General features: G+C 38.1%; 1 protein-coding gene across 1 annotated transcript in view; it reads left to right on the top strand.

Moving 5' to 3' along the window:
- The window catches only part of CACNB2 (calcium voltage-gated channel auxiliary subunit beta 2), a 535,276-nt gene that overhangs the window by 425,451 nt on the left and 93,678 nt on the right, over positions 1–16,147 (top strand). The window contains exons 3-5 of the mRNA XM_053713972.1: positions 2,874–2,996; positions 4,408–4,544; positions 5,725–5,801. Coding sequence (XP_053569947.1) covers positions 2,874–2,996; positions 4,408–4,544; positions 5,725–5,801 — 337 coding nt within the window. The remainder of the gene's footprint in view (positions 1–2,873; positions 2,997–4,407; positions 4,545–5,724; positions 5,802–16,147) is intronic.

Genomic DNA, 16,147 nt, shown 5'->3' with positions numbered 1-16,147 from the left:
AAAAACAAATTACAAGATATTTAAACTAATTACACCTAATCTAAGAGCCCTATCAAAATAAAAAAAGCCCCCCCCAAAAAAAATGAAAAAAAACCCTAGCCTAAACTAACTATCAATAGCCCTTAAAAGGGACTTTTGCTGGGCATTGCCCCAAAGAAATCGGCTCTTTTACCTGAAAAAGAAATACAAACAACCCCCTCAACAGTAAAACCCACCACCCACACAACCAGCCCCCCAAATAAAACCCTAACTAAAAAAAAACTAAGCTCACTATTGCCCTGAAAAGGGCATTTGGATGGGCATTGCCCTTAAAAGGGCATTTAGCTCTATTGCTGCCCAAAGCCCTATCCTATAAATAAAACCCACCCAATACACCCTTAAAAAATCCTAACAGTAACTCCCGAAGATCCACTTACCGGGAGAAGTCTTCATCCAAGCGGCAAGATGTCCTCAACGAAGCCGGCAGAAGTGGTCCTCAAGATGGGTAGAAGTGGTCCTCCAGACGGGCAGAAGTCTTCACTCAGACGGCATCTTCTATCTTCATCCTTCCGACGCGGAGCGGCTCCATCTTCAAGACATCCGACGCGGAGCATTCTCTTCAAACAACGTCTTCTTGCAGAATGAAGGTTCCTTTAAGTGACATCATCCAAGATGGCGTCCCTTAGATTCCGATTGGAATTAAGGTTGAAAAAATCCTATTGGCTGATGCAATCAGCCAATAGGATTGAACTTTAATCCTATTGGCTGATCCAATCAGCCAATAGGATTGAGCTCGCATTCTATTGGCTGATTGGAACAGGGGGTTAGTGTTAGGTTTTTTAAGGGTGTATTGGGTGGGTTTTATTTTTTAGATTAGGTTTTGGGCCGCAAAAGAGCTAACTGCCCTTTTAAGGGCAATGCCCATACAAATGCCCTTTTCAGGGCAATGGGGAGATTCGTTTTTTTTAGATAGTATTTTATTTGGGGGGTTGGTTGTGTGAGTGGTGGGTTTTACTTTTACTGTTGTGGGGGTTGTTTGTATTTTTTTTTACAAGTAAAAGAGCTGATTACTTTGGGGCAATGCCCCGCAAAAGGCCCTTTTAAGGGCTATTGATAGTTTAGTTTAGGCTAGGGTTTTTTTATTTTGGGGGGGGATTTATTTTGATAGGGCTATTAGATTAGGTGTAATTAGTTTAAATATCTTGTAATTTGTTTATTATTTTCTGTAATTTAGTGTTTTTTTTTTACTTTAGCTAATTTAATTTAATTTATTTAATTGTTTTTAATTTAGTTAATTTATTTAATTGTAGGGTTAGGTTAGGTGTTATTGTAATTTAGGTTAGGTTTTATTTTTGTATTTATTTTAGCTAGGTAGTTATTAAATAGTTAATAACTATTTAATAACTATTCTACCTAGTTAAAATAAATACAAACTTGCCTGTAAAATAAAAATAAACCCTAAACTAGATACAATGTAACCATTAGTTATATTGTAGCTATCTTAGGGTTCATTTTATAGGTAAGTATTTAGTTTTAAATAGGAATCATTTAGGTAATAATATTAATTTTTATTTAGATTTATTGTAATTATATTTAAGTTAGGGGTTGTTAGGGTTAGGGTTAGACTTAGGTTTAGGAGTTAATACATTTAGTATAGTGGCGGCGACTTTGGGGGCGGCAGATTAGTGGTTAATAAATGTAGGTAGGTGGCGGCGATGTTAGGGACGGCAGATTAGGGGTTAATAATATTTAACTAATGTTTGCAAGGCGGGCGGGTGGCGATTTAGAAGTTAATATGTTTATTATAGTGGTAGCAACGTTGGGGGCAGCAGATTAGGGGTCAATAAGTGTAGGTAGGTTGCAGCAACATTGGGGACTTGAGATTAGGGGTTAATAAATATAATGTAGGTGTCAGCGATGTTGGGAGCAGCAGTTTAGGGGTTAATAGGTATAAGATTAGGGGTGTTTAGACTCGGGGTTCATGCTAGGGTGTTAGGTGTAAACATAAAATGTGTTTCCCCATAGGAATCAATGGGGCTGCTTTTTGGCAGGTGTTAGACTTTTTCTCAGCCGGCTCTCCCCATTGATTCCTATGGGGAAATTGTGAACGAGCATGTACAACCAGCTCACCGCTCACTTAAGCAGCACTGGTATTGGAGTGCAGTGTGGAGCTCAATTTTGCTCTACGCTCACTACTTGCCTGTTAACGCCGGGTTGCTAAAAACCCGTAATACCAGCGCTGCAGGTAAGCGAGCGGTGATAATAAACTGCAAGTTAGCACCGTACCCCTGTTACCGCAAAACTCGTAATCTATCCGTAAACAATAAATCATTTAGTGTGTTGTTTGTAGGTCTTGATGGATTAGAGCTTTTGTTTTATGTTTAACCATTTTATTTTATGTAATAAGAGGAATATAAATAAGATTGTTATAGGTGTTAATGTATACAAATTTTTTTGTTAGTAATGTGTGAGTGGGAAGTGATATATACGCTAAGTGACAGAGTGGGTATGATTTGAATTATGAGTGTTGTGTTTAGCAAATATTTTGATAAAAGAGTAAAGATAATCAACTAAGTATAAAGGGATTTTTTTATATACATAATACATCAGTATTTAATCACTATGTTACAAAATAGCTAACTTCAATATAAATTGTAATTTACCTCTGTCAGTTTAATAATAAAAACGTTGCATTGTTTTGCAGACCAAGGGCATACCCCTTTAAAAATCCTCTTAAGTATTGGTTATTTTTTTGTCTGTATAAGATATAGTATATGGATTTTGGCCATTATTTGAATTCTACTTGTATATTTCTAACATTACAACTATTATTGTTACCGTAAATATGGCAAATTTGGTCATTTGTTTTAAAATGTTTATGCTTTATTTTCTAGGTTAAACCTGTTGCATTTGCTGTTCGGACAAATGTTGGGTACAGCGCAGCTCATGATGACGAGGTTCCTGTTCCAGGCATGGCCATTTCATTTGAGGCTAAAGATTTTTTGCATGTCAAAGAAGTAAGAAACAACTACTTGACCAAATCTTGTGCAACTCTTTTATTGTGTAATAATTTAGCCAAAACACTTGGAATACTCTCATGAATTTATCTCTAAGTGTGTCACATGCACATCTAGAAATGTAAAGTCTGTCTTGTAATAGAAATAACACCCAGACACTAAGTTATCTGTAGGACATGGTTGTTGAACAAATATTACATAGAGGGTGCACTTATGAGCAGGAGTATACTTTTCCTTTGTATTATTCTATAGCATTTGGATGAAAGCTTCCTCTCTTCTCATTAAATAAACTAAATAAAAAACTTAACACCTTAATTCCTACCAACCCAGAGAAGAAGCTGCACTTTGTGAGGATGCAATTGATATATATGTTGGAATTGTGTGTGCATGTTTGTGTGTACCATAGTAAAGAAAAAGTGCACATACTTTAGGTGTATCTAGATGATAATTATTGATCTATGTTTCCCGTATAACAAAGGCATTAAAAAGATATAAAAAATGATGTTGGGCCTAATAATACTAAATTCACAGTGTCTTGAGTGTATCAGCAGGTGACAGGAATATGGAGTCAGTTCTGTACAGCAGTTTGGCTAGTTAACATGGTGGGTATCAGAGCAATCTGTAAGACGTTTCCGGCAAAGAGAGTAGGCAAAGCTCCTAAAGTTTTACAATCCAACAAAATGAAAGAGGGTGGAGATCTCTGGCATAGATACAAATCAGTGTGTCCGTAACCTCCAAGGGTATGGAAAAGTAGGAGATTTCAGAGCTAAGTACTTATGAAAGGAGGGATTTTTGTAAATTATAGTATATTATAAAATTACTATATCAATAATGCTTGGTCCAAAAAGCTCCATTTAAGCCAGGTCTTTCATGACTTTTTAAAGCAGTAAGTCTGTTCTGATTAAAAAAAAAAAGACCGTTAAGTACGAAAGACATCTATCTAGAAGAACTGGGATATTTACCTAGATGTATTCACTAGTTTACCAGCTCAAGCAACATGGCCCCACAAATGGAAAGACTAGACACCCCTACAAAAGACTATATTACTTAAAAGCTGAGCTGGGCAGTTGGAACAGCATCAAACATGATATTACATTGTGTATAGGCCCAATTTTTTATAACACCCAGTATTCCTCAATCAGAAAAAACTCTTAGAAAGCTAATTGAGTAGAGTTCCAAAAACCTTTTATGTAGCAACTGGCTTGTATGTGCAACAACCTAATATTATGAAACTGTTGCCTGACCTAAACTATTGCTTTTTATTTCAGCAATATTGCTTGTATTTTAGAGGGGTTTTTTGTTGTTGTTTTTTTATAAATAGAACCATTCTGTAGAGTTTATTTGTTCTCAGGAACAGAACATTTGATGAGATGAAGAAAAAATATAAACCTGATATATATTTATTTTTAAGAAATTTAACAATGACTGGTGGATAGGCCGGCTGGTTAAAGAAGGCTGTGAACTTGGATTTATCCCTAGTCCTGTGAAACTAGAGAACATGAGGGTACAACATGAACAAAAGGCAAAACAAGGAAAGTTCTACACAAGGTAAAATATATAAGTGCTTAGTCACAAACATCCATTGGGTTAAAAGGGTTGTGCTGATTTGTCTGTCATGCATTCATAATGGCTGATTTCAAACATTGTAAAAATTAATCTCTTTTTCCTAAAAATAAAAAACTAAGAAAAACATAAAAACAAAAATACCAGTACTTGTTTTTAATGAGCAGCCGAAAATTACAAACTTGTATGTCCTTTTAACATTTAGGAACCTTGAAATGTCATATCACTTATCAATCAATGATTCTTTTTTTATTTTACATTATTTTGAATATATATATATATGTAGTAAAATTGCTGCTAATAGTTTCACGTCTATTCAAGTTAATATTTTAAGATCAGCTAGTACATACGAGTGATAATTGAATAATTAAATTAGGCAGATAATGTTAGTACTTTGTCAGAGTTTCTATTAATATTTTATTTTCAAAATTAGCAGCAGGTTACACACTCAGTACATTGCGTCCCTTTATATTATAGATTATATTATTATAAAAATATCAACCAACAGTTGAGTAAGAAGAGATAAATTAAAATGTGGGTATTGAGCTGGAATTAATTTGGTAACATTCTATATAGGCAAAAAATAATTCTAATTAGAGAAATTATTTAAATTTGAAAGTGAATTATGTTGGAATTGCATTAAAACAGTGCTTTTTTATGAATCAACACTTAGATGTTAAATTTCTTTTATTTTAATTTGATTTTAGATTTTTATAGACTTGCATTAAAAGGGCTGATTTAATGAGATTTTGTATTTAAATGTAAATTGACTAACGTTAAATTGTTGGGGGGGGGGTAATTTGCATTAAAACAAAATGGTGCGTTTAAATATTTGGTGCTAAACTTTTGCAAATGGGTATTTTAGTAAAAGAGAAGAAACAATTATAAATGAATGTTGAAGCAATGTAGATGGAGGGGGCTGATTTTATAGACAGCTTATTGTAGTTTTCATTAGGCATGTTGAGAGAGCCGTATTCCGGACATAAAGTCCATAATTAATTTTCAAAGTCTGATTAAATATGTCTGTGTTTGGATAGAATCTATTTAAGAAAACTATCACATTCCCAGTAGTACAGTCTGTATTTCGTGAGTGAGAAGTGTATGCAGTATGCCGATTCCAAGTGTGTAATATAATATATAACATAACATTATGTTCCTCTATCAGTAAATCAGGGGGCAACTCTTCCTCCAGTCTGGGTGATGTGGTACCTAGCTCTAGAAGATCAACACCACCGTCATCTGGTAAGAAGTTTTTTTTTTTGTTTGTTTTTTTTTTAAATAGTGTTTGTATTTGATTGTAAAGTGCCACCAAATTATGCAGAACTGGGTACACAAGTAGGGATACATAATGACTCAGATGCATTAAACAAACTAAGAAATAAACTATTTAAAGGGACATTCCAACCAAAATTGGATGCACTAAAGTTTTGAATAGAAGCATTTTTGTAACATACATTTATTAGCAAAAATGCATCTAATAAAAGCTATAACTGTTTCAAAAGTGTATTTAAGTATGCGCCATGCACCAGCATTGTTTAGAGAGCCTAAGGTGCATGTACCATTTGCTAATGACTCAATTTGTTAATTGCCAACATGATACAGGCCCCACTGGTGCTCTGAGCAGCTGCAGTATTTAAAATGCCGGTGCACTGAGAATATCTAGCTATGCTTCACATGCACGTGCACAGAAAAATGTTAACACTAAAGCAGTGATAACTTTTACTAGAAGCATTTTTGACAATACATGTATATTGCAAATATGTTTCTATTCAAAGATGTAATTCATCTATGTGCATTTATATTTTGACTGGAATGTCCCTTTAATACATGAGTAGTAGATAGAGCTGCCACTTCAGCCATGTCTTTCTAAGATATTTATGAATTATACATGCTGCAGGGTGAAACGGGAATAATGCTGTCCAGGGACACAATTAATGTTCCTCTCTGTACATCCTGCAGCATGTGTAACATATAACTCTCCAGGAAAACATAGCTGAGGTAGCTACCCTACTAGTAGAACCCTACACCAAATAGCCTAAAACCTACAAAAAGTGTTATATATCTAATAATTTCTGTATGTAAATCATTCTCTCTCACTTCTTGGAGTCTTTTCCTCAGTCCTGGAACAAAGAAAGTGACAATTCCTGGTCATTCCAGGCTATACAGCTCATTAAACAGAATATCCATCTCATACACACAGTTAATTCCTATAATTTCTTTTGTACATGACATCAGAACAGCTTGATGTAGAGGGCTCATTACTACAATAATGTTTATTTCCACCATCGCTGGGCATCCTATGTAAAATTGCAGCCCTTGAAATAAAAAGCCCTGAACATGTGTTCACTCTCCACCCTCATCCAAGGGCAGCTGTGACTAAAGCGGAGATACACCAACTTGCTTTTCTTTCCTAAGATATGGAGAGTCCACAATGCCATTCCATTACTAGTGGAGATATCACTCCTGGCCAGCAGGAGGAGGCTAAGAGCACCACAGCAAATCTGTTAAGTGTCACTTCCCTACCCATAATCCCCAGTCATGCTCTTTGCCTCTGTCAATGGAGGAGGGCAAGTTTGGTGTCTGAAGAAATGAATTCTTTTTTCAGGTACTATTTCCCTGCAAGCACGGATTTGGGTTTAGCTGTGTCCATGTCAGTCTATTCAGTTAAGTAGTGGTGGCTTTAAAGCAGTTAGGAAATTGTGAAGTAGTCCTTGCTTTGTTTCCCAACACATGGTACAGAAAGCCAGAATTGGTTACTCTATTCTTTCTTTTTCTACAGGTCTCTGTAAGGATAATGTGTCCTTTCACGCCTTGTGAGCTGTCTTCCTGCTGGATAGCTAGACTGCAGGTAAGTGCTTTTGTCTTCTAGGTCTTGGAGACTTGCACTTCAGAAGAATATGTCATATGCAGTAGATGGGGACATTTTAAAAATCCTTTATACAGGATTTTCTTTGGCAGTGGGCAGGCACATTATGTATGTTGAGACTAGGGGTTAATCTTCCCTTTATTGGGACGTTTTTCCTCTTTGGGCTAATTTTGTTGAAATACTTTATTAGTATGTGTGTGGCTTATGTCTGACAAACTGCTTGAGTTTGAAACCAGCTGCAGCTACTTGCATCTTATGTTGTAGGCAGAAGGAAACGCGCGCCTTTTACTTGCTGCGTAGTTTCCTCTCTCTGACGGTCATGTGACTTCTCTCTGCTGTCGGATATTCATGGAGCGGAGCGGCGTCATTGAATTTCAGTCTCTTCAGTGTCGATTTACTATACAATCATTTTAGAGACTTCTGGCAGCCAAATTATTAAAGTTACCTCCGGCTCTAATTTCTTTACCCACCATACCAAACAATAGGCCACTACACATCTACTATAAAATTATACTCTGACAAAAGATCTGGGGGTTTTCCCCCCACCCTATCTTTTACATAAGTCTCACCACAGAAGGTTACTCAGCGTTTACTAATTTGTATAGCTCAGGATCAGTACTTACTATTATATATTGTTTGTTACATGGAATGAATTGTTTATTATTTACAGTTTTATTTGTTTACAAATAAGAAAGAAAAAAATAGAAACAATCAAGCTCTATGGGGGATCAAAACTAACATAACTATGGACGCTGAAAATATCAGGGCCCGCAGTGATGAACCCAAAATTATCCCATATCAATATTTGTGTTACAATGTATAAAGGACATTTACAAGTACTTAACCCTCTAAAAAAGAAAGTTCAATGTCAATAACGACAAACTGTATTTTGTTTACAATATGCTACTTCTTTTAATTGTACACTTGCTATTTTTGCTCAATAAAGGTTGATTTAAAAAAAAAAGATAACAATTCTTAAAGTGACAGTGTATTTAAAAAATTTCTACAATTTGGGGAATTTGTTATTTAGTATTATGGACATGGACCAAGACTCTGGCCCATATTTATCAAGCTCCGTACGGAGCTTGAAGGGCCGTGTTTCTGGCGAGTCTTCAGACCGCTAAAGACCGCTGCTCCATAACCCTGTCTGCCTGCTCTGAGCAGGCGGACAGGAATCGCCGGAATTCAACCCGATCGAATCCGATCGGGTTGATTGACACCTCCCTGCTGGCAGCCGATTGGCCGCGAGTCAGCAGGGGCCGGAGTTGCACCAGCAGCTCTTGTGAGCTGCTGGTGCAATGTTAAATGCGGAGAGCGTCTTGCGGACCTGATCCGCAGTGTCGGATCAGGTCCACAAGAACTTTGATAAATTGGGGCCTCTGTGTTTTTTGACAAATGCTTGTTATGCCTAGAGGCACAAATTGTTTTGCCTATGCAATTCTGTGCTGCATGCTTAGCTAGAACACTTCAATTTAAAGATACATTGTTGCCCTCTGATCCCAATGTCTCTCAGGATGATGCTGTTCAGGCAATGCCACAGATTTCTCCTCTCACGTCCCAAGCCTCTATGGCGTCACATACAGTGCCCTGCAGTTCCTCTCAGCCTCCTGGTTTATTTGCCTGCAGATTTTGCTGCACAGGTATCTTCTGCGGTATCTGCAGCATTAGCTGCTTTTCCTATGCTGGGAAAACGCAAGAGGAAAATTAGACATTCAGATAGTAAGGTTTCTGTTCCACCTACTGCTACGCAGGTTGCCCTCCCTCATAAGTTTGATGAGGAGGATACACCGGTAGCCTCTGAGGGTGAAATTTCAGATTCGAATAGTATTATTCTTTCATCTGATACTGAAGAAGTAAACTTCAGATTTAAGCTTGAACGCCTTTGTGTACTGTTAAAGGAGGTATTGGCTACTTTGGACGACTCCGATACTTCTGTCGTTGTCAACCCTAAGAAGTCTAGTAAACTTAATAAATACTATGACTTTCCTTTCTCTGTGGAAGTTTTTCCTGTCCCAGACCGTGTGATGAAGATTATTTCACAGGAATGGGAGAAGCCAGGGATTCCTTTCTCCCCATCTCCCATATTTAAAAAGATTTTTCATGTTTCTGACTCCATTAAAGATTCTTGGCGCAAGGTGCCTAAAGTAAAAGGGGCTATTTCTACTCTGGCTAAGAGAACTATGATCTCTATAGAAGACAGCTGCTCCTTTAAGGATCCCATGGACAAAAAGCTGGAGGCTTATTTGAAGATGTATGTTCAACAAGGTCTTCAATGGCAACCTGCAGTTTGTATTGCCACAGTAGCAAGTGCGGCATCTTATTGGTGCGACGTCTGTCTGAATCAATTTTAGTAGAGACTCTGTTGGAGGAGATACAAGATAGGATTAAGGCTCTCAAACTAGCCAATTCCTTTATTTCTGATGCTAACATGCAAGTTATTAGACTGGGAGCCAAGATGTCTGGCTTCACTGTCCTAGCCCACAGGGCATTGTGGCAAAAATTTTGGTCAGCTGATGTTACCTCTAAGTCCAAGCTTCTGGCGCTTCCTTACAAGGGGAAGACCTTGTTCGGACCTGGTCTGGCAGAAATAATTTCTGATATTATGGGTGGAAAAGGGTCTTTTCTACCGCAAGACAATAAGAACAGATTTAAAGGACGTCAAAGTAATTTTTGTTCTTTTCATAACTTCAAAGGTCAAAAGTCTTCCTCTCCCTCTTCCAAGCAGGAGCAGTCCAAATCTTCTTGGAAGCCCAATCAGTCTTGGAATAAGGGGAAGCAATCAAAGAAACCCTCAGCTGAGTCTAAGTCAGCATGAAGGGTCGGCCCCCGGTCCGGGTTTGGATCAAGTGGGGGGCAGACTTTCCCTGTTTTGTCAAGCGTGGAGATGAGGTGTCCCAGGTCCTTGGGCTGTGGACATAGTATCTCAGGGTTACAAAATAGAATTCAAAACTTTTCCTCCCAGGGGCAGATTCCACCTCTCAAGATTATCTGCAGACCAGGTAAAAATAGAGGCATTCTTGAACTGCGTTCAGGACCCTTCCTCCCTGGGAGTGATTGTTCCAGTTCCAGAAAGGGAACAGGGTCTAGGATTCTATTAAAATCTGTTTGTGGTTCTCAAAAAAGAAGGAACTTTTCTACCCATTTTAGACCTAAAGTGCCTCTACAAGGACGTGTATCTTCATGTTACCATCCACAGGGATCATCACAAATTCCTGAGACTCGCCTTTCTAGACAAACACTTTTAGTTTGTGGCTCTTCCGTTTGGCCTTGCCACAGCTCCCAGAATTTTCTCAAAGGTTCTGGGGGCTCTCTTGGAAGTGATCAGGTCTCAGGGAATTGCAGTGGCACCATACCTAGATGACATATTGGTTCAGTCACCATCTTTTCAACAAGCAAACTCTCATACAGAGATTTTGTTGTCTTTTCTACGTTCCCACGGTTGGAAAGTGAATCTGGAAAAGAGTTCCCTTGTTCCAGCTACAAGGGTGGTTTTCTTAGGGACCATTATAGATTCCCTATCTATGAAAAAATTTCTGACGGAGGTCAGAAAATCACAAATTCTCTCCTCTTTCCTCACTCTTCAGTCTACTGTTCGGCCATCAGTGGCTCAATGTATGGAGGTAATTGGTCTAATGGTTGCTTCCATGGACATCATTCCCTTTGCTCGACTCCATTTGATAATGGAACGGAGACAATTCGGATCTGTCTCAGAGGATAGATCTAGACCATTTGTCAAGAGACTCTCCCGTGGTGACTTTCTCAAGGCCATCTGTCTCAGGGCACATGCTTTCTGAGACCTTCCTAGGTGATTGTGACCACGGACGCCAGCCTGCTAGGCTGGGGAGCAGTCTTGGACTTGTTAAATGTGCAGGGACTATGGACTCGGGAGGAGTCTGCTCTCCCCATAAACATCTTGGAGTGATTAACAATGCTCTGATGGCTTGGCTTTAATTGTCCTTAGCCTGGTTTATCAGGTTTCAGTCGTCAGACAACATCACCTCAGTGGCTTACATCAACCACCAGGGAGGAACTCAGAGTTCCTTAGCCATGAAGGAGGTGGCCCGGATTATTCAGTGGGCGGAAGCTCACAATTGTTGTCTATTTGTCATCCACATTCCTGGAGTGGACAACTGGGAAGCGGATTTCCTGAGCAGACATTTCATCCCAGGGAGTGGGCTCTCCATCCGGAGGTGTTCTCCAGGTTAACCCTCAAATGGGGGGTGCCGGAGATGGATCTGATGGCATCTCGGCAGAACGCCAAGCTTCCAAGACACGGTTCAAGGTCAAGAGATCCTCAGGCAGCTCTGAAAGATGCTCTGGCGGTTCCTTGGGATTTTGGTCTAGCATACCTGTTTCCTCCGTTTGCGCTCCTTTCACGAGTCATTGCTCATATCAAACAAGAGAGAGCATTGGTAATTCTAATAGCTCCTACATGGTCTCGCCGGATCTGGTATGCAGACCTAGTGAAGATGTCTTCTCTGCCGCCTTGGAGGTTGCCTCTAAGGAAGGACCTTCTAACTCAGGGTCCATTCCTCCATCCAAATCTCGTTTCTCTGAAGCTGACTGCTTGGAGATTGAACGCTTAGTTCTGTCTAAGCGTGGATTTTCTGATTCGGTCATTGAGACCATGATCCAGGCTTGCAAGCCTGTTACTCATAAATTTTACCATAAGATATGGCATAAATACCTTTATTGGTGTGAGTTTAAGGACTACTCTTGGAGTAGGGTCAGGATTCCTAGAATGTTGTCTTTTCTCCAGGAACGTCTTGAGAAAGGGTTGTCAGTTCTCTGAAAGGTCAGATTTCTGCATTATCTATTTTGTTACACAAGGGTCTGGCAGATGTGCCAGATGTTAAATCTTTTTGTCAGGCCCGGGTCAGAATCAGACCTGTGTTTAAACCTGTTGCTCATCCTTAGAGCCTTAATCTTGTTCTTAAAGTTTTGCAGCAGGCTGTATTTGAGCCAATGCATTCCATAGATAGTAAGTTCCTATCTTGGAAGGTTTTGTTTCTTATTGCTATCTCTTCTGCTCGGAGAGTTTCTGAACTCTCGGCTTTGCAGTGTGAATCGCCTTACCTTATCTTTCATGCGGATAAGGCGGCTCTTCCTACTAAATTGGAGTTTCTTCCTAAAGTGGTTTTGGATAGAAATATTAATCAGGAAAGGATTTTTGCCAGTCTTCTGCTCTGTTTGTTTGTTTCTCAGGAAAGCGTAAGGGTCAGAAGGCTACTTCTACTTTTCTTTCCCTCTGGTTAAGAAGTATAATTTGTTTTGCTTATGAGACTGCTGGACAGCAGCCTCCTGAGAGAATTACAGATCATTTCACTAGGGCTGTCTCATCTTCTTGGGCTTTCAAAGATAAAGCTTATGTGGAACAGCTTTGCAAGGCTGCAACTTGGTCCTTTCTGCATACTTTTTCCAAATTTCCCAAATTTGATACTTTTGCCTCGGCTGAGGCCTCTTTTGGGAGAAAGGTTCTTCAAGCGGTGGTGCCTTCTGTTTAGGTCTGCCTGTCTTGTTCTCCCTCCCTGTTCATTCTGTGTCCTCTAGCTTGGGTATTGGTTCCCACTAGTAATTGAATGACGTTGTGGACTCTCCATATCTTAGGAAAGAAAACAAATTTTATGCTTACCTGATAAATTTCTTTCTTTCGGGATATGGAGAGTCCATGACCCCACCCTTTATTAAGACAGTTATTTTTTACTAAACCTCAGGCACCTCTACCTTTGTGTTATTCTTTTACCATTTCCCTTCGATCGAATGCCTGGGGATTATGGGTAGGGGAGTGACACCTAACAGTTTTGCTGTGGTGCTCTTTGCCTCCTCCTGCTGGCCAAGAGTGATATTCCCACTAGTAATTGAATGACGTTGTGGACTCTCCATATCCGGAAAGAAAGAAATGTATCATGTAAGCATACATTTTGTTTTCAGCTAATAGACCCATATGAGTTTAAACACAAATAATTTTTTGGAAAAACAAACAAAAAAAATATATTTTTATTTAGGATCACAACAAAGTGTGTTTAGTAATTATATGAGACAAAAGAAATTATGTAAAAACACAAAACTAAAGCTGTTTAAAATAAGCAGATGACAGATACATATGTTAAGCATTATAAGTGAATAATGTATAAATGATGTAAAGTATTGGAGACCTTGACTGAAATAAATAGAAAAATAGTTATACAAATATGACCTCTGTGTATGCTTTTTATCTCTAGCTTATATATAATTAACACCTCTAGTTTAATTTGTACAGATTTACCACAAGGAAACAAAAAAAATTATACACATTAGCAAGATGGTATTTTGTTAGACTTACACAGCCTTTTTTTTTTTGGGGGGGGGACCTATAACTATCAATATCATCAATATTACTATTTACCACACACATAGCTGCACACATTTACTAAAGGGGGTTTAAGATTTTAGATTTTTTTTATATACATAGATTTTTGTTTTTTACAAAACACACATTCATTAGAACTATAGTTTGGTCATATCATATTAAATACCTTACATGATACATACTTCCTACTAGCCCCAACCATATACTTGAGTTTTAATTCTTTGTACCTAATATATACACTTGTGTACACTAACTTTTGACAAAACTAATATTTGTTTTTTATATAATATTTATATTTTGTTTCAGATATTCTAAATAAGTAATGTTATTTTATGATCAATAGTTCAGTGTTATAAATATGTATTGATCATTATTTTGTATTTTAAATGGACTTTGAGACTGTACTGTAAAATGTTATATAGAAAAATTAAATTATGTGTAATAAAAGGGAAACTTTGCAGTATACTTTAATTCTGTCGCCTTTTCTTGTAATTTAACTCTTAAAAAGATGTGTTTCCAATTCCTGTTATAAGTACAGACACCAGGGCTATCTATATTCAATACTGTCATTTGTTGTACACTCTAGTGACTCATCTATAACTGGCCTCAGCAGTTAAAGGAACTTTGTACTCATATGCTAAATCAATTAAACGGCCATAAACGACTCAGATCTGCAACTAGCACTGCTGATTGGATTAGGGGAGGGTTGCGCTTGGGACCAACTGTGTACTGCGAGTCCCGAGCGGCACTTCTACTGTGTGTTTAACCCATTTATGGGGTTGAACACACAGTGGAGGAGGGTCGATAGTTGTACATTTCATGTCATTTTTCAATTATTATGGCCCTTTAAAAGTGTTGCAGCACATCTGTAAAATATGACGAGAAAATATCACATAACCATCTCTATGTAAACAAGGAAGATATTTGACCTCAAAATATCTTCAAAATATCTTCAAAATATCTTCAGCCTTCTAATAAGTGTTGTGGAATCCAAAGATATTTGTTTTACTCTCATTTGCACGCATTTCTTTTTTTTTTTCTCCCAAAGAAGTTTTAAAAAAAAATAAAAAAATAACAGGTGTTTACAAAACGTAAATAAAGGTATTTCCAAAGCGTGACAATGAGGTACAACAGCAAAGTGCCTTTAAATTAAAGGTCCATGTATCATACACAAAGGTGCTACATTTTCAGTGCATAGATTCAGTACAGGAGCCTGTGTGAACCGGATTTCTGTATTACAGTCTTGAGGGTAATTCATGAATGACATTTTGCATTTGTTAACATTATCCACAAGAGGGCACTGGCAGTTAGCTTTAAGGGTGCCTGAGGGCAAAACCCAATGTGAGGTATAGTGGGGGAAGTTTGTGTCGTTCTTTGTTCTGATTCCATAAAGATATTTTGAGTTTGTGTGTAACTAGTGAGCCCAATTGGAGGGGATGGTACCTTTCAAGTTGTAAGAAACTCTCTACCTGGTCCTCCTATTCTTTCTCTGTCCGGATATTGTTGGATTTCCAATGTCTTGGAATTAGGGATTTGGCGCTGTTTAGCATAAGGATCAGTAGATCCCTAGCATTGCTGTTATTCATCTTGGTTAGGAGTAAAAATAGTAAAATCTGTGGGTCGTTTGGCAGCTGTTTGCCTATTGCATCTGACATGCGCTCGAGAACTGCCAACTAGAACATGTCTAATTTATTGCACTGCCACCATATAACTGTGGGGGTGCCTACCTCTCCACATCCCCTCTAACACTTATTACTAGCCGTTTTGTAGATAGTGGGTTCACACTTTTCTTTACTGTGATCTTATGGGATTTTATTAAAGTCTCACAAGATTTCACAGTAAACTTCCTTAACCCCTTGCACCTAAACAATGTGGTACATAGCCCATCATACCTCATAATGTAGATCTACATCACCGCTTCAGCTGCTCCTTTTCCTTAGCAGCAGGCTTCTGTTTGTTACCATATGAAGGCAGATTGCCTTATTGTTACAGACAGTGACAAGGTCAGCATGAAATATACCAAAATGGGCCTAGATCAATACTTTGGGTTTTCTACTTCTACTTTCTACCTTGGGTTTAGTCATCTATTGCTCACAGTTTGCAGATGCAAGAGGAAAATACCCATTTTCTTTTTGTCCTACTACATATTTCTCTTATGTTACAGTTTAAATGGAGTAATAGCAAAAATGCTAAACATTCTCTGCTATTTTGGGCAAATTTTTCTCTGAAATTTCCGGTGGCAAATGGGTTAAATTGATGAGGGGAAAAAAAGTGGGATGTGGTTACTTAGAAAAATTTGATTTTCATGTGATATTTTCTGGTCAGCTTTTTACAGATATGATACATCGCTTTCAAGTAATTCAACATTTGGGT

Source organism: Bombina bombina, chromosome 5 (assembly GCF_027579735.1).
Source record: "Bombina bombina isolate aBomBom1 chromosome 5, aBomBom1.pri, whole genome shotgun sequence".
Taxonomy (NCBI): Eukaryota; Metazoa; Chordata; class Amphibia; order Anura; family Bombinatoridae; genus Bombina; species Bombina bombina.
Note: the sequence above shows the minus strand (reverse complement) of the source record. Positions and strands in the feature narration are given on the sequence as shown.